The sequence below is a fragment of the Balaenoptera physalus genome (genome assembly GCF_965194825.1).
Source record: "Balaenoptera physalus genome assembly, chromosome: 2".
NCBI classification, from domain to species: Eukaryota; Metazoa; Chordata; class Mammalia; order Artiodactyla; family Balaenopteridae; genus Balaenoptera; species Balaenoptera physalus.
This window is the reverse complement of record NC_138883.1, coordinates 85,129,501-85,152,349: the sequence shown is the minus strand read 5'-3', so window position 1 is coordinate 85,152,349 and position 22,849 is coordinate 85,129,501. Positions and strand designations below refer to the sequence as shown.

The 22,849-nt window shown below is 56.3% G+C and overlaps 2 protein-coding genes across 2 annotated transcripts; one reads left to right on the top strand and one right to left on the bottom strand.

Moving 5' to 3' along the window:
• Positions 1-58: 58 nt before the first annotated feature.
• LTK (leukocyte receptor tyrosine kinase) lies at positions 59-9,904 on the top strand. The gene is given in 16 exon segments (XM_082449114.1): positions 59-1,848; positions 2,425-2,568; positions 2,666-2,709; positions 2,713-2,770; positions 2,773-2,830; positions 3,443-4,080; positions 4,356-4,490; positions 6,843-6,955; positions 7,711-7,835; positions 8,882-8,969; positions 8,973-9,013; positions 9,089-9,171; positions 9,174-9,178; positions 9,280-9,354; positions 9,356-9,437; positions 9,440-9,904. Coding segments are annotated over 16 exon segments (1,845 nt in total). The 5' UTR covers positions 59-1,844; the 3' UTR covers positions 9,592-9,904.
• An 88-nt stretch (positions 9,905-9,992) lies between these two features.
• ITPKA (inositol-trisphosphate 3-kinase A) lies at positions 9,993-18,612 on the bottom strand. The gene is made up of 7 exons (XM_082449443.1): positions 18,013-18,612; positions 12,062-12,158; positions 11,763-11,979; positions 11,418-11,622; positions 11,068-11,169; positions 10,698-10,769; positions 9,993-10,593 (listed from the first exon to the last, which is right to left on the bottom strand). Exons 1-7 carry the CDS (start codon positions 18,499-18,501, stop codon positions 10,390-10,392), a joined length of 1,386 nt encoding a protein of 461 aa, XP_082305569.1. The 5' UTR covers positions 18,502-18,612; the 3' UTR covers positions 9,993-10,389.
• Positions 18,613-22,849: the final 4,237 nt, after the last annotated feature.

Here is a 22,849-nt window from a genome sequence, read left to right as displayed (position 1 = left end):
ACTACTGTGAGAGACATCGGGGGAGGAATCATGAATGGGAGGTGAAAACTGAGTCCACATCTGGGACAACAAAAATGTGGGTCCCAGTTCTGGAGTGAAGCCAGGCCAGGGCAGTGCTCTTGGGAATGGGGGGTGCTTCTAGAAGGACTCTCAGCAGTCCACTTGGAGTGTAGGTGTGCTAAATGAGGTTAGCATCTTGTCTCCTTATGGTCCCCTATTTTCATCAGCTGTGATCATGAGACAAGAAGAAGCCAAAAATCAGACTGGTGCAGTAGCTGTCTATCTTAAATCTGTTTGGGTTGCTATAACAGAATACCACAGGCTGGGTGGCTTTTGAACAACAGACATTTATTTCTCACAGTTCTAGAGACTGGGAAGTCCAAGATCAAGGTGCTGGCAGATTTGGTATCTGGTGAAGGCCTGCTTCCTGGTTCATAGGCAGCTCTCCCATGGCAGGAGAGGCAAGGGAGTTCTCTGGGGCCTCTTTTTATACGGGCGCTAATCCCATTTCACCCATGAAGGTGGAACCCTCATGACTTAATCACTTCCCAAAGGCCCCACCTCCAAATACCCTCAATGTGGGGATTTCGTTTCAATGTATGAATTTGGTGGTGGGACTGTGGCGGGGGCCGGGAGGGGAGGTGGAGTGAAAACGTTGTCTATAGTGCTGTTCTACAACACCCCTTCCACTGTGGACTTTATTGGTGATAGGCAAAGGCTGGGGAGGAGTGGATCAAAGCATAAACTCTGATTGATTCATTGGTTTCTTTCTTTCTTTTGGTAGTTTCTAGGTTCTTTTGCCTGAATTCCAACACTAAGCTTTCTTACAGTGTCATTTGCTGTGTGGAATTACTTACCATCATTGTGTTTATAGGTCAGGGTGAGTGCAGTGTGCTGTCAGTAGGTAAAGAAACCACTCGCCATAAACGGAGCTGCTGAACACAGAATCATACAATACGCTTCACTCAGCAACTCCCGTATCTGCAGAACAGCAGTAGCTCTCAAACTTATGTGCAAAAAATCACCTGGACAGTGAGTTAAAACAGATCACCGGGCCCTACCACCAGTGTTTCTGATTCAGTAGGTCTAGGGTGAAACCCAAGAATTTGCATTTAGCCAGTCCCCAGGTACTGCTGCCATCCAGAACCAACCGCACTTGGGGAACTATTGATTTACAGGGACCTTGCAAAGTAAATTCTGTGACCTCATAGTGAGACTTAAATAAGGCATGGGTACCAAACTTTTAAAAAAATCGCTGTTGTGTCTACACCCGGCACTCTACACTCAGAGACTTTACCAAGTAGCTAACTACTATAACTTCTTTTTTTCAGTGTTTTATATTAAGCAGGCCTCAGCCTAAAATTGGTATTTTGAGCAAAAGAATGAGGAAGACACAAAACCACCTGACGGCTGTGTGGCCCTCTCAGTTGTCGGGTGCTTTGTGGTTTACGGAGAAACTTCCCTTCCTATGGTTTTGCAGGTGGTAGAGAAACTGTCTCAGAGCTGTTGTGATTTCTTCACCAAAACCAATTGACTAGGGATGCTAATACTAGCACTCTGGTCTTCTGACATCAAATCACCAAAATCACAGTAAGAAGTTGTGCACAGAGTTGACGCAGGCAACGGAATTGTATGAGGTGAACCCTGAGATCCTTCACATCCTGGGGTCTGAGGTGGGAGTGGCCAGGCCGGCTTTAGGACCCAGCGGTCTCCAGCTAGCGACTGGACACTCCTATAAGCGGCAGTCTGGGCTGAAGTCTGGGCTGAAGTCGCAAGGTCTGACTCTGCAACTCTGGCTGCAGTGGGCCAGTCCGCTCAGCCGGCTGCTGCAGTGGCTCAGAGCCATGGGTAAGTGCCTTTTGGCAGTCAGGGAACCATCATGTTAGAGGCACCTTCCTAGGCTTGGGGACCACAGTCGAGACAGAAGGGGTCCCAAGTGGCTCCTGCAGAGGCCTCGAACCCTTGCAGCCAAAGCTCCTGGGTCAGTGTATGGGGAGTGCAGGCAGAGAATTGCAGGGGTGCCTGAATCTGAGGTTCCAGATATCGGCTGGGGAAGGAGGGGCAGGCCCTAGGGTCTCAGCACCACCTGGGGGCAGAACCACCAAGGTAAGTTGAGAAAAGACGGGGGACCTGCAGGACCGAGCTCAGCTCGGTGCCAAGTCATCCACTAGGAAGGGCTCTCCAGGGGAAAAACTTGCAGAGACAAAAGCGGGCATCACCACCCTTTCCACCCCCCTCCCCCAGCCCTGCCTTCGTAGACCAGAGTTGTCTTGGGGCCGGCTTCCAGGTGCTGGTGTGCCCTGACTGGGTGGGGGTAGGGGTGTGGCTGTGAGAGGCTAGGGCAGCCTTCTCTTCATCTCCCATCCCGTTAACCTTAACCTCTGTGCCCTCTCCCAACCCTGCTGTTGCCCTGTCACCTTTCAGGTGCCATTCTCTGCTCCAGCTTGGGGTCCCAGGCACCTTTTCCCCCATCCTCGCCCTTGCCCCTGCCAGTTCCAAGCCCCTGGGACCTGAACATCACCACACCACCTAGCCGCTTTGAGCCAGCCTCTCCCCTGATTCCCCCAGGTGAGCTCCTAGCTCCTTCCTCCCTTCTCCACTCACCATGGCAGACCCTCAGGCCGGGGCAGGTGCTCTTGACCCTTTCCTCCCTCCCTGTTCCCAGGCACGGAGGGGCGTTGGCTGTTCTCCACCTGCAGGGCCAGCAGCTGACGAGGGCCCACACAGTGTGGCCGGGACTACACCGGCAGCAGTGTGGTGGTGACAGTGGGGCCGCCGGGCCTCTGAAAGGCGTGCAGTTGTGGTGGGCGCGGGGCGCCGGCCAGTATCTGTAAGTGCGGAGCAGGAATAGACGAGGGTGGTGACCTGCGAATCTGAGGTTCTGTGGTCAGGGGAACCAAGGCTGCGTACGCACCATTTTGCGTCTTGGGGTATTCCGCAGTGACAAGCGGCCAGGGCGGCTTTGTTCCTTCTTCCAGCGGAACCCGGGGAAAGGTGGCAATAGTCGCCACCAAATTAGCCGTACCCAGGAGCCTGTTCCTGCCAAGTGGAGTGTCCCTAACCAGCGGCTGCCACCAAGGGTGGCTTGAGCTTCCCTCCATCTCCATTAAGCCTTGCGAAGTAAGTGTAAAATCTAGGGAATTTCCTGCCGGTCCAGTGGTTAGGACTCTGTGCTTCCACTGCTGGGGGCCCGGGTTCAATCCCAGATCGAGGAACTAAGAAACCACAAGCCACGCGACGCGGCCAAAAAAAAAAAAAAAAATGTAAAATCTGATTTTATGGTGTGCACACCTAGTCTCCCCATTCCTTCAAAATCGACTATGTCCTCCAAGTCCTTCAGATAAGAACTTCTGAAGCTGCCTCTGTCAGCAATCTCTGCCCTGGGCGGGCGGCCCGAGGACCGATGGTCAAGGGCCGGGGACTCAGCGCCTGCTTTCCGCAGGATCTCAGCCTATGGAGCCGCAGGCGGCAAAGGTGCCAAGAACCACCTGTCACTGGCGCCTGGAGTCTTCCTCTCCGCCGTTTCCCCCCTTGGTCGCGGGGAGCTGCCTTACATCCTCGTAGGGCAGCAGGGAGAGGACGCCTGTCCGAGGGTAAGCGGAGCCAGTGAGAGGGGGACGGCTCAAGCGCCCCAGGGCGAGGGCTGGGTGGAAGGAGAGGGCGCTCCTGGGGTTAAGACCTCAGCACTGAGAGGGGAGGGTCCCGGACCCCCGCTGATTCCGGCCCCGGGCGCCCGCCAGGGAGCCAGGAGAGCCAGCTCGTTCTGCCTCGGAGAGTCTCCGGCCGCTGAGGAGCACGCGGCGACGGAGGGGATCAGAGGGGTTCCGGGGTCGCGGAGCTGGGCAGGAGTCGGAGCGGATGGGGGTTGCCGCCGCCGTCTTTCGGGTACTTGCTTGCCTCGGCGCGGGCCGCGCCCGCCTCCAGCGCTCAGCGTTGAGGTCGCAAACCTTCCCGCGGGCGCGCACGCACACGAGCTCCTTGGCGTCCCCAGAGCCCTGGGCCCGGCTGGGAGCCCCTTTGCTTACTCCAGTCCCCGGGGCGAGGGCCCTCACCCAGCGCCCGGGTCGTCGTCGCTCGACGGCTAGAGGGCGCGCCCCGGAACGCTGCTGCCGCGTAGCTGCGCGCCCGCGAGCTGGAGCCGTTGCTGGTGGCGGCCGGAGGAGGCAGGCGGTCGGGCGTACCTGAGGCGGAAGGACCGAGGCCGGACTCAGGCCACCCCCGAAAAACTGCAGAACCGCTCGGCGGCTCCGGGAAGCAGCGGGAGAGGCGGGGCGGCGGGTGAGGGCGCGGGCTGCGGCGGGGAGGAGGCCGTGCTCCTCCTCCCCGCGGCCGGCCATCCCCCGGTCTCTCTGCAGGTGGAGGGGACGGCTGGACGTCGCGGGCCCACTCTCTGCCGGCCGGCCGCTCACCGCGGGAGGGGGCGGAGAGTGGCCAGGGCTGCAGGGAGGCCTGGGCTACGCTTGGCTGGGGAGACGGCGGCGGCCACCCGGGTAGGTGAACTTTTGGGGAGGGCACCTGGGCAGCCCCAAGAGTGAAGTGAGGTTAGAGCCTTAGAACAGACCTAGTCCCTCGGGAGATAGTTGAGTTAGGAAAGGTGTGGAGCTACGCTCCAGGTCAGAGTAGGTAGAGTAATAGCTGTTAGAAAAGGAGGTCAGATAAGTTGCAAATCACACGTGCGGATAGGACTCCCTCGATTTTCTTTTACATCCAGGACCTTTGTCATCACAAGCCCCGTCCTCGATCTGCAGCAGTCCCAGGAACTTACAGCTGGCTGAGTTAGCAGGCTGAGCAGGGAGGCAGAAAGGCAGGGATAGTTTAAGTCAGCAGTTCTCAAAGTGTGGTCCCTGAGCCAGTAGCATCAGCACCACCTAAGAAGTTGTTAGAAATGCAAATTCTCAGCCCCCTTCAACCTACTGAATCAGAGACTTTAGGGGAGGGTCCCACTATCTGTGTTTTAGTCAGTCCTCTAGGTGATTCTAATACACTCCAGAGTTTGGAAACCACTGCTATAAAGAAACAGAGCCTTTGTGTCTGTCTGGGCTGTACTGTTCATAAGTACTTTATACTCATCGTCTCCATTATCACAGAAGTGGAATATGTGGGTTGGGCCTCTTCCATTTGATAGCTGAGGACATGAGATTAGAGAGGTTCAGGCAGACAAGGAGCCATCCCAGCCATCGTGAACCAGGCCTTCAGATTCCAGCTGATTACTCCTTTCCCACTTCTCTGGCCCCTCAGCTCCCACATGCAAGCTGGCAGCACCTGTACTGTAATGTGAGTGTAGAGAAGGCCACACTGGGGTTTCCACTGGGAGACTCCAGCTTCCCCACTGTTCATAAGCCAGCTTCCCAGCTGTGAGGCAGCTGTGTGCCCCTTAATCCCCCATTTTGTAGCCAAACCCTCTCTTTCAATTTCCAGGGGGCGATGCCTCAGAGACTGACATCCTCTGGGCTGATGGGGAAGATGGGGTATCCTTCATACACCCCAACAGAGAGCTCTACTTGCAGCCTCTGCCAGGTGTTGGCCCCTATCCCCCGCCTTTCAGCTAGCCTAGCCCTCTTCCTCAGTCCCTCCCATCTGAGCCACCAACTCTGCACTGTGAACTACCTGTTCTTGCACACCACAGGAATACTTGGGAACTGGGCTGTCAGTTGTAATGCCAGTATGAGGCATTCTGGTCTGCTTGTCAAATATCTCTTGCTATGAATTCTCTTCAACTACCTGCAAGCTCACGGATCCCAGAAGAGGAAGCATACAGGCTTGACAGAAGTCCCCCAAGCTCTCCCATCCACCCTAGATGCCTGGCACTGCTCCTTGTTCCAAAGTCCAGGGCTAAAATTAACCATGAGGCTGGAAAAAGTACGTATGCCCCCCATGCTCACCCTGCAATATGAGTTCTTTTACTTATAGTCATGGAGAGGTGGAGATTCGATTATACCTCAATCGCGGTCACTGCCTTTGAAAATCTGCCAGTGGCAGGCAGAGCTCCAGTTGGCCAGATGCATGTGCCCAGAGGGCATGGAGCTGGCTGCAGATAACATCACCTGCATGGGTATGTCCTGCCTGTGTCCGAGGTCTGGACTCCTGGGGCCATGGGCTGGGGGGAGCAGTAGGGCACGGGAAGGATGCCTGCTGTGTGCCAGGTACCATGTTGGGTGTTGGGCAGGGGATTGGAGGTGCATCTTTGCCTTCAAGGAGCACATAGTCTAGTGGTCTAGTGTGTGAGGGGAGATATCTATCACCATCTCTAGATATACATCTACATTTATATCTAGATATATCTCATAGTGACAATTGCCATGGGAGGTGTAAAGTATTTTAGGGGTTCTCAGGAGGGAGAGGCTGCATTCATTTAGGATAAGTGGGGAAAGCATCATGGAAAAGTTAACACTTGAGCTGAGTCTTGAGGCATGGGTAAAACTTGGGGTAGAGGGACAGAGAGGCATTTCCCACTGGAGATGTGTCTTTCTCTCTAGACCTGCCCACCCCTCAGACCCTTTGATTCTGATGGTGGCTGTGATGTTGATCTTGACACTGAGACTCCCTATGGTGTGTGGGGTCCTGATTCTGGGTACGGAGCATCCAGCAAGCATGGCTGATTTCTCCACTGAACTGATGGGCTTCTGTGGGGTCCCAGGGGCAGACATGGCTGATTTCAAGACCTCTACTCCCAGCAGAGCTGTGGTGGACTCCTCTGGGGTTCTAAGAGTAGAAGCAGCTGGGGAGGCCTGAGGACAACATTTATCTTAATGGGCATCTGGAGAGGTGTCCTGGGAAGGGGGCAAGTCAGGGCGGGCCTGATGGCCAGGTAGAGAGTGTGCTGTTTTTCCTCCCACCCTCAGTGAACCATAAGAAGTGGCAGGGCCTGTGGTGGATGAGGCTGCCAGGCCCTGAGCTCCAGCTGAGCAAGCTCACCTCCACCATCAGGACAACCCCCAACCCCTACTACTTCCAGGTGGGGCTTGGCCCAGTCCTGGCCTCTGCCCCCAGGGCTTACGGAGGTTTCCCAGTAAATGTCATTCTGCTCAGCTGCGTCCTCCCCCTCCTTCTGAGAACCTGTGCGCTCTGAATCCCCACCCTCCATCCTGCTCCCTGTTGTGGTGAATTATGTATCCCAGAGAACGTCTCGTCCAAACCCCTTGTGTAGAGAAGATGAAGGTCAGAGAAGCTCCTAAAAGGAAAGTAACCTGTCCAAAGTCAGCTGTCATCCCCAGTTCTGGAATGGTAGGGGCCTTAGGATATGATTCCTTTGGAGCAAGGGTTGCTTCCACCCCAGGGTGTATGCAAGGACCTAAGGGAAGCCTTAGCACAGACTCCCACCCCACCCCCTTACCCCACACCTGCCCTCTCTTCTGCCCTGGCTCTGGCCTAGTCACCGTCGCCCTTGCAGGGTTTGTACTTGGGGACATGCCGTGATGCGGAGAGCTCAGACCCTCAGAGAGGGCCAGCTGGGCATATGGAGGGCAATCAGGGGGACAAGGGGGACCCTCAAGGACCCTCCCCAGACCCAGTCACCCACTCACTTCCAACCTGTCTTCCTGCAGAGCCCTGGGCCATGGTGCCTTTGGAGAGGTCTATGAGGGACTGGTGATTGGCCTTCCTGGGGACCCCAGCCCCCTGCAGGTGACTATCAAGGTGGGAGGGGGTGGGGCTTCCAGCTGACAGTAGGAAAGAAGGGTCCAGGGAGGAAAGAACAATAGCTGGAGCTAGGGTCAACCTGACTTCCTGAAGCGTCCAGGGCGCTCAGGAGCTCTGCCCTCTTCCTCCCGAGACTCTGCCAGAACTCTGCTCTCAATAGGACCAGCTGGATTTCCTCATGGAGACACTATCATCAGGTACACCTGGGGCCAGGGGCAGGCGTGGAAGATGGGAGGAAGGCACCCAGAACTGCCTGCACAAATAGCCTCTCTTCACCCTGGGGCTGAGAGGTAGCAATTCTAGAGACACAGAGGTTCACTCCAGTCTGTGGAGCCTAGGGCATGGTTTCTCTCCCTGCTGGTGATGGGATATGTGCACCACTGGCTCAACAAGGTCAGCCATCAGGACACTGCGCTGCGTGGGGCTTAGCATCCAGGCTGCCCCTGGCCTAATTCTGCTGGAGTTGATGTCTGGAGGGGACATGAAGAGTTTCCTGAGGCATAGGTGGCCACAGCTGATGAGACCCTTCTCCCAGCCCTCCAGGCCCCTCTGAAGACCCTGTTCATGTGTCCCCAAACCTGCATGGTCTGATGCGCCTTCTGCCTGACCCAGGGCCAGCCATCACCCTTGGCCATGCAAGACCTTCTCCAGCTGGCTTGGGACATAGCCCAGGGTTGCCACTACCTGGAGGAAAATCACTTCATCCACAGGTTGGAAGTGATCCTGGCTCTGGGGACCCCGAGCCCAACTCCTTCCCCAAGGAATAGCCCTTCCACATAACTTTTAAGGAAAAGATCAAGGCTGGAGTTTCTCAGTTCTGGCAGTGAATTTTTTACCTGACTCTGCAGGGACATTGCTGCCAGGAACTGCCTGCCGAGCTGCACCAGACCCAGCCAAATGGCCAAGACTGGGGACTTCGGGATGGCAAGCACTGTCTACAGGTGTAGGACCTGGGGATGTGGAGAAGGCTGATGCTCCAAGGGAGTTTACCAGCACCTTTGGGCCATTTAAACAATTCATCACTCCTCTCCTCCCTCATGTAGGGCCAGTTATTAAGGCAAGGGGAGCCAAGTTCTGCTGCCTGTCAAGTAGATGCCTCCAGAGGCCTTCCTGGAGGGCATCTTCACATCCAAGACAGACTCCTGTTGATAACACGCCCTCCCCTGCCTTGCGCCACCTCATGTGAGGGAAAGGGAAGCTGTGCCTGATGGGCTTCACTTAGTTCCTCCCACTTGTGATGCAGGTCTTTTGGAGTCCTGCTCTGGAAGATCTCACTGGACTACATGCCCTACCCTTGGCCCACCGATCAGGAGGTGCTGGGCTTTGTCATCTGAGGGGGATGGATGGACCCTCTCAGGGGCTGTCCAAGGCCTGTGTGAGTATGGAGTGCTGCCTCAGGAGGGAGGTCTTTCACAGCCATGGGTTGGCATGAACGCCTGCCTCTCCCCAGGTACCATATCATGACCCAGTGCTGGCAGCATCAGCTTGAACTTCACCCTAGTTTTGCCAGCATCTTGGAGGTCTTCAATAGCGCACTCAGGTGTGGCCCCTGACCTGTGCCGACCACCCTGGACTTGGGGGTCAGGAGGGAAGCCATAAAACAACACTGTGGCCCCCTGCTCCCCTACCCTCCCATTACAGAACCCTGATGTGCTGAATTCACCCCTTCCGGTGGAACTGGGACCCATCCTGGAGGAGGAAGGGGCTGGGGAGCCTATCTATCTTTGGGGGGCCTAAGATGTCCACAGACCCAAGAACCAAGTCCGGGGAGCTTGAAGAGCTAGGGAGGGAGCCTCCTTGGCCCCTGGCCTCAAGCCCTCCAAATCCAGGGGTCTCCAACCTCAGAACCTTTGGAATCCCACCTATGGTTCCTGGGTCCCAAAGGGCCCTGAGGGTGAGGACTCTGGCACTGAGGGTAGCAGTTCCTCCCTGCACTCCTCCCCAGGCTTCTAGGTGGCTTATGTTCCAAGTAGCCTCTGTCCCCCACAGTCTGTGCTGTATGTCTGGGCCTGTCTTAGGGCTGGCCTGGCACCATGGACCCTCCATCCTGGAAACCAGTCTCAGGCCTCCTGGGCAAGAGTCTGGCCACTCCCAGCCTTTGATATTTGGGACCAGAGGATACTCCCCCAACTCCCAGGTGTAGGTGGGGAATTGAAATTGCCTCCTGCAGGAAGCCTTCTCTAGATTGCCTTTACCCCGCTAGCGTCATCCATCTGGGCAGCCCCCAACACTACAGATACCTCTAATAAAGAGCTCTTCTCATATCCTCCAGTGATCTGAATGGATGTGAGGGATGCCAGGGAACTGAGAAAGAAGGGACCAGAGGAGGGAGGGGATGAGGCCTGAGTCAAAGCTGGTGTCTTTGAGTTTTATTGGGAAAGGGAGTCCATTGTAGTGTGGGAGGTCAGACCAATAGATCTAGTACCTGTGAAATAAAGTTCGTTATCTGGCTTCTCTGGAGAGGTATGGAGCCCCCTCAGAAGAGCTGGGCTGAAGAAGAAGCCACTCATCCCACTTCTACTCCTCCCTCGCCCGGTCAATTAGTGTCATCAGCTCTGGGAACACTGGGGCTTTTATGGGGGCCAGGCCCTGCGCGTGCAGTGTGTCCCGTAGTGGTCGGCACCTGGCCCTATAGGACCGTATGAACCGCCCCGCACCGCGGGGTTTCAGTCTCTGCCTGCATGCATGGCGGGGATGCAGGCACAGGTCCTTCTGTCAGACCCTCCGGTTCGCGGAGACAGGGGCCCAGCCTCATCTCTCAGCCAGGCTGGCAAGGATGCCAATGAGATTGTCCAGCCCCAGCAAGTAGCCGTCCTCTCGGTTGCCCTCCTCCCAGGGCCGCCGGTGGTCCAGGGTCTGGCCGTCGGGGAGAGGCGTGGTCTTGCCGAAGTCGATGAGCCATACGCCGGCGCGGTGGCAGTGATCATGCACGAAGAGGAGCGAGCTGCCGATCACCTGCCGAGTCCCACACCGTCAGGCTACAGCTCTAATCCGGAGAAGCCCTCCAACCCTATTCCCTCACAGACCACAGACACGGTACCTGAGCCCACCCCTCTTACCTCGTGCTTCCTAAAGAACTCAGAGACCTCCAGTGTGTCCCGGATCTGCTGCAGACGGTTCAGATACCTCCTCTGGAGAGGGTAGAGTAGGAGAGGAGAACAAATTAACTAAATACCAGTGGAACCTCTGCGAATATGAGGAGCGCCATGATGCATGCTTGACTTGGCAAATACCGTGGTGAGGAAGGCACAGGCCCCCACGTGGCGCGCAGCCCAGAAGGGAAGGAATGTAAAGCAATTACAACACAATGCGATAAATGCTATGATGGGGGTCACATAGGGTAGGGTGCTACATAAATTGACCTGACCTGGGGACACCCCTAGGTATCAGGCTCCCCAACACCTCAGGGTTCTGGGATCCCGCGCTCACCAGCACTTCGGCATCCCCTTGCACAAACTCCTCGAAGACGCGAATCACCTGCTCCCGGCTTCGCGTGGTCTTGAAGTCTGTGCTGCAGGAGCCGTCGGCTTTCTGTAAGAGGTGGCCAGAAATTGTCAGGGGCCCCGTGCCCGCCCGAGAGGAGAGGATCAGGCCAGAGCAGCGGTACCTCCCGGGACGTTGAATGCCAGGGACAGCGAGACTGCCGCCAGAGGTTGCCTTTTCCGGGGACTGTCGGGGTGGGAGGTCAACATGGAGGACAGACAGCGCAGAGTGGGGCCGGGGGGTGGTGGGGTGGGGGAAGGGCCCGGGAGGTGCAAAGCGAAGCGGGCGTGGCTCACCTTAATGCCCTCGATGCGGAAGCCGAGCGTGGTACTGGAGCTGATGCCTTCTCGCCACTGCATGTAGCGCGGCTTAGTGACGGCGCGCTGCGCGTGCTCCTCCTCGGTGGGTGCCGCAGGGTCTACGGCCAGCATCTTCTTGTACATGTCCTTCCGCAGCTTGGGCCGCTCGCGGGCTTTGGTCAGCTCCTCTTCCAGGTAAGTCCTACGGAGGCGCAGGCAGCGGCGGGGCTTGAGCGGGCGCACACCCGGACCCTGTAAAGCACGGCCTTGGGCACGCGTAGAGCGCTCGTCCCCGCCCCGGGCCCTTTACAGGTTCCCACCTGCCCGGTAGGGCACGCGTACCTGACGCCCATCTTGCAGTCAAGTACGCAGGGCCCATCGAAGCCGTCGAGCAGGTCCTGCAACTGCAGGTAGCTCTCGCCATCGCGCTCCACCACACCGTGGAAGGCGGGCACGCAGCCGCGCAGCGCGTCCGCCATGAGCCGTGCCAGGCAGTAGCGCTCGGGCTCTGAGCTACGCTTCAGAATCAGCCCGCTGGTGCCCGCCGCCTTGAAACTCCCTGCGGGCAGGCGCTAGTTAGTGCTGCCTAGTCCCTTCCTCCCCGCCTCCACCCACCTCCCCCGCGCCTGCCCCGTGCTCACCCGTGTGCCCCGCCAGCTGCACCCAGGAGTAGCGCTTCTTGAACGGGCTCATGACGGGCAGATTCACCATGGTCCGGATCTTCTGCCAGTGGCTTTTCTGAAAGCGACACGGTCCCGGTCTGTAAGTTAGCGTCTGCATAAGCCCTCTTTCCTCTGGAACATGGTGTCGCCCCGCCCAACCTACAATAAGCAGCTAGGGCCTGATGAGTCAATCATTCATTCACTCAGGGAAAGTTTATTGTGAGCCCGTGTGGCGGACCCTGAGACAAGCACATGGAGGCGACAGACATCCAGCTCTTCAGTGTGCTGAAAAGAGCCCTGGGCTCAGCGTCAGAAAGCTCACGTTTGCACCCCAGTTCTGCTGCTCCAAAGCTGCATGGACAGGTTACTAAACTGCTCTGTCGAGGTTTTAGGACTTTTGTGAGCATGAGAATCACATGATGGTCACTCTTGTTTAAAAAATGCAGATTTTCAGGTCTACCACAGGGAAATTCTGAGCAGTCTGGGGTGGGACCAAAAATTTGCATTTCTACCAATGCCTCCGGATATTCTGGGGCCTGAGAAGCCTCTGAGCTCAGTTTCTTCATCTGTAAAATGGGGAAATAACCACTCTCGCTGGGTTGTTGTGAGTAGTAAATGAGGCTTGAGTGTGACAGATGCCCCCACCCCCAACCCATTCCTTGGCATGAAGCAGTAGCTGGACAAATCTGGATTATTGTTTCATTTACTTGGGACCATTGGTTCCTCTCATTTAAGGAGAAAGACAAACATGGAAACAAACCATTATATAGGCCCAGGGCAGGGAGGCCAGCCTGGTAGGGCCTGGAGAAAGAGTGGCTTGGGGCTCCCCAAGGCCCTCTTGCTATCCCTGGATGCATCTCACTCCTAGCCAGTTGACAAGGCCCAGGGCACCCTTAGTCCTGATCTGGAGCCAGAAACCTGGGCTTTGAAAATGGGATAAAGAGCTGAGGGTCTGTCATCTTAGATGAAATTGGGAGGGAAATGTAGATTTTGGTGTACCTTTTGCCTCTTGACCATTGTGTCTAGCCTTCACCCAGTCCTGAGAGTATCTCATACTCTGGACCTTTCCTCTTCCCACCCCAAACTCATCAGTCCTGTGTCTACCCACTGAAGTGCAGAGGTTTGCTCATCCAAACAGTGTGTCTGCTGCCTCCTCCCAGGGTGCCTGCCTTTTAGAGGAGTTACACATGTGTGCCTCCACAAGGGTGGAACCCAGGAATCCAGCTTCCCTGACCAGAGGGTGTCCTAACAGGGAGAGGGAGAACTGGCATGCTGGCCTAAGCAGGGGAGGCTGATGACCATAAAACCCCTTTCCATGGGGAGGAGATGGAAGTTAGTGACAGAGCACTGGATGGGGAGTCTGGAGTTGGTTCCAGTCCTGGCTCTGTCACTTTCTAGCTGAGTGAACCCAAGAGAGAGTTTCATCTGTGTGAGCCTGTTTCCTCTGGACCTAGCTGTTGCCATAACACGAGCCACCATTTACTGACCGCCTACTGCATGCCAGGCACTTCTCATCTCCATCAGACAGCGTTGCTCCTGTTTTCCTACTGAAGTCCCTACATGGCACACTAGGGTGTGATCACTTGTCCAATCCCCAGGGATCTGGGGGTGTAGCCAGAAGCAGCCCACTAGAAGCATGACATCTCTTTCAAAACTCCCTTTTTTACTCTTTAATACATACAAGGTTTGCATTATGCTGCATAATAAATCCAAGTTTTATTATAAAACTCTCCCACCTCCGAATCCTCAAATAAAATTCCAGGAAGATGTATGTGCTGTGTGTATTGAGTGGCACCATCCGATACCCTCTTCCCCCACACTCAGTTTGAGATTCATTATGCTGCTGCACATGCACAGCAAGTGCATGAGGTGGTAATTATTGCCGTTTTACAGAAGGCAATCAAAGTTCAGAGAGTTAACATCCCCTCCATCCCTGCTCCCAGCCCCCAGTCTCTGCCTTAAGCTCCAGTTCAACCCCCTCCTCATGCATCAATTGCCCCAGCAGGTTCCAAAATCCATGCTACCACCCAGACTCCCTTTAGGGGTCAAAGGGGACCCTGCAGGAGAAAGAGTTTTGTACAGGAGGCAGGAATTTGCAGCCACAAGGTGGTATGTTTTAATCACTGAGGAAACACTGAGATCTGTCTGCGGACCCCTCTCTGTTGGCTGGACACTTTTGCTTCATCCAAAGGGACGGGTTTAATGGTTGGGCTTCGGGCAGCTTTAGGGACTTACTGGCAGAATTTGGGACCAGAATGGACTTCATCAGAGGGTACATCTAGTTCTGTAGCCACCACAGTAGAAGACGGAACCAGCCTTGGGTTAGGTGAGATGGGAGAACGGCATCATCCTTTCTTCTGGGATCATGTGGGAGCAGTGAGTGAGGCTGGAAGGTGGAAGGTGTGCCTGGTAGAAGAGGATTTAGTAGCTGCAGTCCTGGGCTACTGACACTTGATTGATGTGTGATAACATAGCATTGACTTGCTCCCAAGCTGAGGTAACCTGGGGTCATCTCTCCACTCTCCCCACCCCAGTTTTGTGAGGATCATTATCAGCCAAGAGCAGCAGAGACTAAGGCTGGTTCCAGCCATGTGGGTTACAAAGGGCTTTCACACCCGTAATGCCATCTCAGCCCTCTCAGCCACCTCTTGAGGTTGGTTGGTAATGACAGGATTTAGTTCTTCTGCCAGTAATGCATATGGTCAAACATGGAAGGAGTTGATGCAAGTATCATGGAACTCTGTCGTCTTCCATCTTAGGGAGCTACCTCCCCCAGGGAACATAATGCATATAAAGATGCACGTATCCAAAAAGGTTCTTGGAGAATCGTTCTTTGGTGGGTGGGCGGGGATTTGGGCACACGAACAACAGCAGGGAATATATTTTTGAGCAGGTAAGGCTTTTATTGTATGAATATCAGAAAGCAGATTTATTGTGTTACAGAGTGAAATCTAGCTGAAAAGAGGGCTAAAACTCCATCCTCTTGGCACAGTCTATTCCACCACAGAAGTCTGGGAAAGCCACTCACAGCAAGAGGCTACCCAGACATCTTGGGACAAAAAGCTCAGGAGAGCTGACCATGTGAAAGAGTCTTTGATGAAGTCACAGGAGGACCCTCTGATAATTCCTCACTCATGGAGCTGGACAGGGAGCATCTCTCTCTGGGCAGGGCTTAGCTGGATACTAGCCTCAGACCCTCCTTTGTCTGAGCTCTATTTGGAAGCCCTGAGGACTCCTCCTTCTCATATCACACCAGATATTCAGTGTATCTTCTGCCAGAACAGATCCTTTGCTTCGTCTTTGGTATTCATCCCCATCCTTCCTGACTTCTACTCCCTACCTCCAGCCATCGAGACTCTGGCTAAAGCTCTCTACCACCCAACCCCCTCGCCATGTTCCCAATACTCTATCACATAAGCACTCCTGGTGGCGGTGGTGATGAGAACAATCCGTTTAAATTTATAAGATGATTTGCACTAAGGTATAAGTGACCCACGACTTCACCGTCCCAGGGGTATTTGCTTTTTAAAAAGGAAGCCTGTTAACCTAAATTCTGCTCTATAATTAGTGATAAGTGAAGTGTGGGAGTTCTGGGTCCAGGACAGGATCGAATCCAGGTCTCCTTACCCATCCTGGAGCACTGAGAGAAGAGAACCAAACGAACAAGAGTCAAACACCCTCTCTTCTTCTAGAGCAACACCCCAAAATTGTTTTAAGAGGCAGATAAGGCCTAAGAATACAGTCATGCCAGCCACCCTTGGGGATAGGGCCCCAACTCCTCTCCTGTCCTGTATGGTTTTCCCTGCCCATGACTCTTCCCTCTACCGTAGGAAAGGACCCAGGAGGGAGGCAGGCTGCCCAGTCCCAACTACCTTGCGGGGAGCCCAGCTCCAGGCTCTGGGAAGACTGTGCGTGGCTCCTAGGAAGAGAAGTGAAGGATGTACAAGCCGGGCAGAGGCTACCCTCTCTTCCCGTTGTCCACCCAGGCCTGAGTTGTAAGGGGCTGGCGAGCTGGGAGCTGCCGAGCACTGCCTCAGCACCCTTCTCCCAGGTGCATCCTTCACGGTCAGCCAGCCAATGGGCTCTGCTTCCTACCCGGGGAAGCCCTAAAGGCAGCCTGGGCGGGCGCACTGTGCCGCTCCCGGCCTGGCCGCGAGGCAAAGTCCGAGCCCGGCCCTCCACGCAGACGCAGGCGGCCTCTGTCAACAGCCCCTGGCTTATCTGACGCTGCCTCGGCTGTTTGCCTTCGGGGAGGCCCCGGCGTGCTGGGGGTTGGGAGGGCCTGGGACTCGCCGCCTTGGAGCTGGAAGGGCCCTCAACGGCCATCTGCTCCAGCTCCTGCCGCGCCGGGTGACAGCGAGGCCCAGAGTGGGAGAGGCCGGCCGAAGACGCCCAGGCATAGCTGCGACTGGTCCCCGGAGTCTTGACCCAGGCTGGCCTGTCTACGTTGTGCACGGTCCTGGGCCGCGGGACCTCCTCCGCCTTTGCGAGGAAGAGCGAAGCTGGGGGCTTCCCTCGTGGCTCCCTTCCTCCAGCGCCCGCCTCTCAGCTGTCAGAGATTTGAGCGGGGGAGCGGTGGGCCCACAGCTACTGCTCCGGGTTTTCAGAGGTGGGGAGGGAGGAGTCCTCTCACTGCCCCACATCACCGCCTTAGAAACCACTGGGCGGCACCCGCCTCCTTGCAGGCGCCAGGGTTGCACCAGGAATGATCGGGGATCAGGCGTACCCTTACGCCGGGGGAGGAGAGAGGGACTCCCCGCACCCTACACCTGGTGGCGGAGTGTGTTCCTGCTCTATGAGAATTTTCCCTTCTTCCTCTTGTGTCACAAACCACGCCGCCCTCTGGGTAATGTAAGTCTCAGGGGTAACTGAGTCACGGAGCCACGCCAAGTCATTACAGTGACTCCCGCGCCTCGTCCAATCCGAGCGCGGGGGGAGCCCAGGTTCAGCAGGCCCCGGCAACCCCGGCGCGCGTCAGCCGCTCTCACCGCCCTTCTGGGCAGGCCCCGAGCCACCAGAGCCTGCGGGGCGCCCTTCGCCTCTCCCTCCACTCCAGGGACACTTGCATAACGTGGATCTAGAGCAACTCCTTCGCGTTGACCGCGGATAGTTATTTGAAGTATTTGGCCTTGGTTAAAACCAGGGGGACAAGAAGGCTATCCTGGGCGCGGCACAAGCGGGAGGGGCAGGCACCGGGAATGACTTCACCGCACCCTAGCCTGGGTTATCCGAGGGTCAAACCTGGCCCCGGAACATCCAGGTTACCAGAGGCGGAGATCAGCAGGCTGGTTCCACCCTTTCGGCCTCAGTTTACCTGCTCCCGGGCCAGAATTAGGAGAAGTAAAGCGGAGGAGGGCTGCGTTCCGCCCCCTGCCAGAGCTCCCAGTCCCGCGCCCCTCCCTTCCCTGCGTCCACGCCTGGTGCGGGCGCCGGGAGCAGACGGCGGCGGCTAGCGAGCAGAGCCTGGAGCGCGGCTCCACTCCCACTCAGGAGAGGGAAACCGTGGCAACGGCGGGGGTGGGGCCGCGGCGCGGGAGAGGGGGAGGCAGAGAGGGAGACTCGTTGACCCCACTCTCCGAGAGTTCGTGGGGCAACGCTAAGCCCCTCCGATCCCTCCAACCATCTCTCAGCCAGCAAGTCACGCTCCCCCCCCGCCCCCTCCCCGCTCCCCGTGGCCGGTCGCAGACTCCTCCTTACTCTCTTAGACGCCCCAGGGCCCGGGCCGCGACTCGCCTGTGGAACCGGGGTGACCACTGTAAAGGTGAGGGGTCGGCCGGCGCCTCCCTTAGACCCAAATGCCCTCCTAAAGAGTGAGAATCGGACCCGCCGGGGAGGGAGCTTAGGGCAGGAGTCGGTCCGCAGAGAGCTCAAAGCAGGTCCCCGCGCGCAGCCCCCGCGCCCCGCGCTGGCCCCGCCCCCGCGGCCAGTACCTGACCCACGTCCTCGCTCGTTTCCAGCTGCACGTTGCCGCGGCTCCGGCTCTCGCTGTCGCTCAGAAGATCGTCCTCCGAGTCCTCGGGCAGCGACGAGGAGCCAGTGGAGGAGAGCGACGAGGTGGAGAGGCGGCGCGGCTGCTGCAGGTGCGACGAGCCCACGGCCGGGAGCCAGCCACCCTCCGGCTTGGGCGGCCCGGGGCTGGTCGGGGGCACGTCCGGCTCCTCGGCCGTCACAGTCAGCTGCGGGATCACCGGGGCAGGGGGAGCCCGCGGAAGCCCGTTGGGGATCTGTCCCCCCCGCCGCTTGGCCCCGCGGGCCCGGGGCTCCCCTGCGGCGGCGGCGGCAGCGACCGCGGCGCAGCGCGCCTCGAAAAGCAGGCGCAGTTCCCCGACACTCCGGCGCGGGGCCCGCTCCAGCCCGGGGCTGCAGGGCCCCGCGCCTCCCGGTCGCGCCATGCCCGTCGGGCCCCCGGGCAGGGTCATTTCCCAGCAACAGAGCCGCCGGGGAGCCCACCAGCCCGCGGCGCGGCGGGTACTGGAGCCGCTCGGCGCCCCAGGCTTGAGACTGCCCCGAGGCGGAGCCTGCGCGGCCGCTCGCCTGGGCCCCGCCTCGGCCGCGCCCCCCGCCCACTCCTTTCACTTTCAGAGAAAGCGCGGGCCTCCTTGGGCTCCTGCCCGGACGGGAAGGCTCCCTGTTGCTCCTCCGGGTGGCCGGGAAGCCCAGACCTCCTGGAAACACACAAAACCCGGGCCTGGCCCTCGCGGCCTCTCAGTGCCCACTCTCGAGAAGACCGGAGGGGCTGCTCCGCCCCACGCAGTGCCGCCTCCCCGGGAGATTCCTCCTGGCAACTCCAAGGGCCCCGACCCCGCAGGGGAGGAGCTGATCCAGCTCTTGCTCTCGCACCCAGTCCCTCGGGCTCCTTTCCGCGTTCCACCCATCCTGGGCTAAGGCTTCCCTGTCTCCAGGGCTTTTCTCCGCCCGGGGCCCCTTCGGCACAGAGTTCAAGGCCTTCGGCTTCCCAAAGAAGCCTCACCCCAGGGCATGTGCCCAAGTGGGGACTCTGTCTTGGGAACGAGCTGAGGCTTCTCCCCCTCGCTACCCCTCCAGCTCCCCACTTCCCGGCTGGCAGAGTACAAGGTCAGGGGGCGGGACCCGGATCTCTCCAGGTTTTCCTGGCGGAGACCTGGGCAGCATCCTTGGCTGCTGGCTGGCGAGGGCTGAGCCCTTCTTCCTCCTTGCCTTTTGGAGTTCAGGGCTTGGACTCTGCTGTGGGGCTGTAAGCAAGTCATTTCACCTCCTTCGAACTGCTGATTCTCCTTGGCAGGGTTGCTGTTCACCTCACAGGACTGATGTGAGAATAAAATGAAAGATGCGATATCTCTAAAACGTTAGAATAATTTTAGTGTGAGTGGTAGAAAGAGCCAGCCTCAGGTTCACCACACCCCAGATGTGATTTTAGGCAGTCTCTTCACCTTTCTAAGTTCCATTTTCTTACTTGTAAATGTAGGAAAACCTCACCTGACCTCACCTGAGTCGTGGCTGTGAAACTGGGAAGAGGGTGCTAATGGTGGTGAAGGATCTCATACACTGCAACGTTCTCAGCAGTGGCATCATAGTGGCGGGTCTTTGGTCACTTCACGTGTTAGCTGTCAGCTGAGCTGCAAAGGCTGCTTTGAGTAGAAGTCAGCATTTCACAGCATGTCCTGTTTTCCCCCAAATGCCATGAGTGAGAATCCCTCATCAGGTGCCTGGTGCCTAGGGATTATTGGGGGACTTCTGGGGAGACTGCCCTCAGAAGGATGGCCTCTGAGCTGATGAAGGCCAAAAGGAGGAGCTTTCCTTTCGTTATCTCCCTTCAGCCAGAATTCAAGGATGGCCCAGGAGGAGAGAAAAGGAGGGTTCAGAGAAACAGTGGGAGCCTTCAGCAAAGAAGAAAGGAGAAGATCCCTGGGGGGAAATTGATGAAGAAGGTAAAAGTGTGGAGGAAAGAGTGGGAGGGGGAGGAAGGAGGAGAAACTGAATGAATGAAGGAGTGAGAGAAAGAAGGAAATACAGGAGTCTGAATACTTAAGTCCTCTGTGGAGAACCTGGGAAGACACATGGCTATTTCTCTGGGACACAGAGGTCGGCAGGAGCCTGGGTGTTGGGGTGAGGGGTGTACTCAAGGGCTTGAAGGCCCAGAAACACCCATGTCTCTTGCTCTCACTTCTCTCCCTCCTTCAGAGCTACCCTGCTTAATGGTGGGAGCTGGGAAGGTACTGCCCTCAGAGAGGAGACTGGGGGCAAATCCAGGGTGGAGAGAGTCAGCAAGGACCTGTCAGAACTGGAAAGGTGGGAAGAGAAGCAAGAGGAGGGAACATGTACTCCACACCTGTGTGCCAGTCAATGGATGGGCAATGTTGGAGGCATGAGCAGGCTGGGAGCTGGTGTCAATCTGGCCGCCACAAGAAAACTCAGGGCAATTCCTTTTTCTTCTTGTATTAGGCCCTTGTCCAAGGCCAGCAACCAAAGAAGAGGTCTTTGCCACACCTGCCCAGGTGTTCCTCACTGGGAAGATAAGGGCAAACCTGGGAACTGCATATTGAAATGAGAGTTAATTTCATAGATTTTAGAGTGGGAAGTACTTTTAGATGCCTCTATCATCCTCACAGTACAGCAGAAGTAACAAAGGGGTTAAGTGACTCAACCAAGGAGGTTAAGGCACTTGTGCAAGGCCACACAGCTAGTTGGTGGAAAAGCCAGAGTGTGTCCTAACTTCTATTCCTGTGCTATGCTCAGTTTCTTAAATTAACAACTTGTAGTTCAGTCCCTAGTTCCTTATCCAGTGAAGGCAGTCTGCCTCCACCTACCACAGGCAGAAAGCATAAGGGGGCAGGGTTTAGGGGTCCCAATATAGCTGTGGGACAAGGTCAAAGGGTTCTCATGTCCTCTTAGGTGAGCCAGGAATGACCTTTCAAATCCTGAAATCCTGTTTTTGTGCCCCAGTTTTTCCAGTCCTTGAAGCTGAGTAGATGGATGTGAGTAGAGGGGGGGTGGAAAAATCAGGCTGACTACTACCTAGGTGGAGGAATGGCCTCTTGTGTGCTGCGAAAAATGGAGGTATGAGGGCAAAGAAGAATGTTTCACGGTTTTGATGGTCATTAGGTGGCTGATCTGAGATGGGCCATGGGAGTCCCTGTGTCTTATCCGCAAGGTCAGCTATGTGTCTGAGGAGAGAACTGGTCTCTCTTCTTCTCGTGGCCTCTCAGTTCAGGGATCCTCCTGAACCCTAGAGGCCTGCATCCTGGGGTGTCTGAGTCTTCACCCCTCTCCATGTCCTTCAGGACTTATCAGGCATGAGGGCTACATCCCTCCTGGGGGTAACAACCCTGGGGCACAAAAGCTGGGGAAGGGGGCGCCTAAAGAACGGGGTGTGTGAGGTGAGGTGCTTCTGGTTTTATTCCCTAGCCTGCCTCATTTACCTTTGTTCCTCCTCTACGCAACCCACAGGGCAGCACCAGTGGCCCCAGGGGCAGGAGCAAGGTCACTACTCACCATCTCTATGCCAGTTTCTGCTTCCCAAGACCCCGAGGCAGGGCCTCTCACCTAGGAGAGAGAGGATGAATGGGCCACCTGTTTTTTGTTGGTTTTTTTTTTTAAATAGTTATTTATTTATTTATTTTGGCTGTGCCGTGTCTTTGTTGCAGCATGTGGGGTCTTTAGTTGCAGCATGCGGGCTTGGGCTTCTTAGTTGCGGCATGCGGACTCTTAGTTGCGGCATGCAGTATCTAGTTCCCTGACCAGGGATCGAGCCCAGGCCCCCTGCATTGGGAACGTGGAGTCTTACCCACTGGACCACCAGGGAAGTTCCCCACCTGTTGTTTTGAGGGGATTTGAAAGCCTCTCCAGAGAGAGCTGAGCCTCTATGGTGTGTGTGTGTGTGTGTGTGTGTGTGTGTGTGTGTGTGTGTGTGTGTGTGTGTGTGCGCGCGCGCGCATTAGGGAAGCAGAGGGGCGGCATATGCTCCTTTAGACCAGGTGGTACAGGGTTTCATTCTAGTCAACAACTCCCAGACATGCTCTGTGGTGCTTAGTTTAGTGTCCTCCAAGGGACTTTCTGACCCCAGGATTCCAATATTCTGTGACAATACCTATGACTCATTCATCATTTACAGAGCAAACAAACTTCCACTGAGCAGCTGCTATGAACCAGGCTAGGTGAAAGGGATACAGCAATGAGTAGCTCCTTACCAGGAGTGGTGGTACATCATTTTACATTGTCTTCTGATGGAAGGAAGGGAGAAAGGACCCAACAGAAAACAGCTCCCAGGATGATAAATGGCTGTATTTACTGTTTCCAAGGGACTTTCAGTGAGACCTTGGTCGTTCAGCTGCTTCATGCAAACCATTCCCCAACCCTGGTCAGTCTGTTGCCCTTCTCTGCCCAGGGCACGGTAGAGAGAGTGCTGGAGGGCTTCCCAGAGCCAGGGCCCAATGAAAACTTGCAGATGGGGAAGAACTGGAAGTCTCTTTCCTCCTGGAAAGAAAAGTGAACAGCTGTCTTCATTTGACAACCCAAGACACTTTTCCTTGCCTCCGGGTTTCTCCTCCTCCCCACGCAATCTCTGACTCCATAATTGATAGAATTTGTGGTAATATCCTGGGAATGTCTTCTGACAGTTTAGCAGGACTTGGGATCTAGCAGCGTTCACTGACCCGCCACCATCTGAATCACTCTCCTCTAAAACGAACAAAATGTGTCACCACGCCTGTGTATGTTCAATAAGAACATTTTCTCTCCTGACACACTTCAGAAACAAGGTTTCCCATCCCTCCCAGGAGCCTGTGTTCC

Bases quoted from the DNA above. Each gene is read 5' to 3' on its own strand.
- ITPKA (XM_082449443.1), bottom strand. From the start codon at position 18,501: ATGACCCTGCCCGGGGGCCCGACGGGCATGGCGCGACCGGGAGGCGCG. The intron at 11,980-12,061 runs GTGAGCACGGGG...GCCTGCCCGCAG, and splicing joins GCAGCTGGCGGGGCACACGG to GGAGTTTCAAGGCGGCGGGC. The intron at 11,170-11,417 runs GTGAGCCACGCC...CACCTCTTACAG, and splicing joins TCCGCATCGAGGGCATTAAG to AAAGCCGACGGCTCCTGCAG.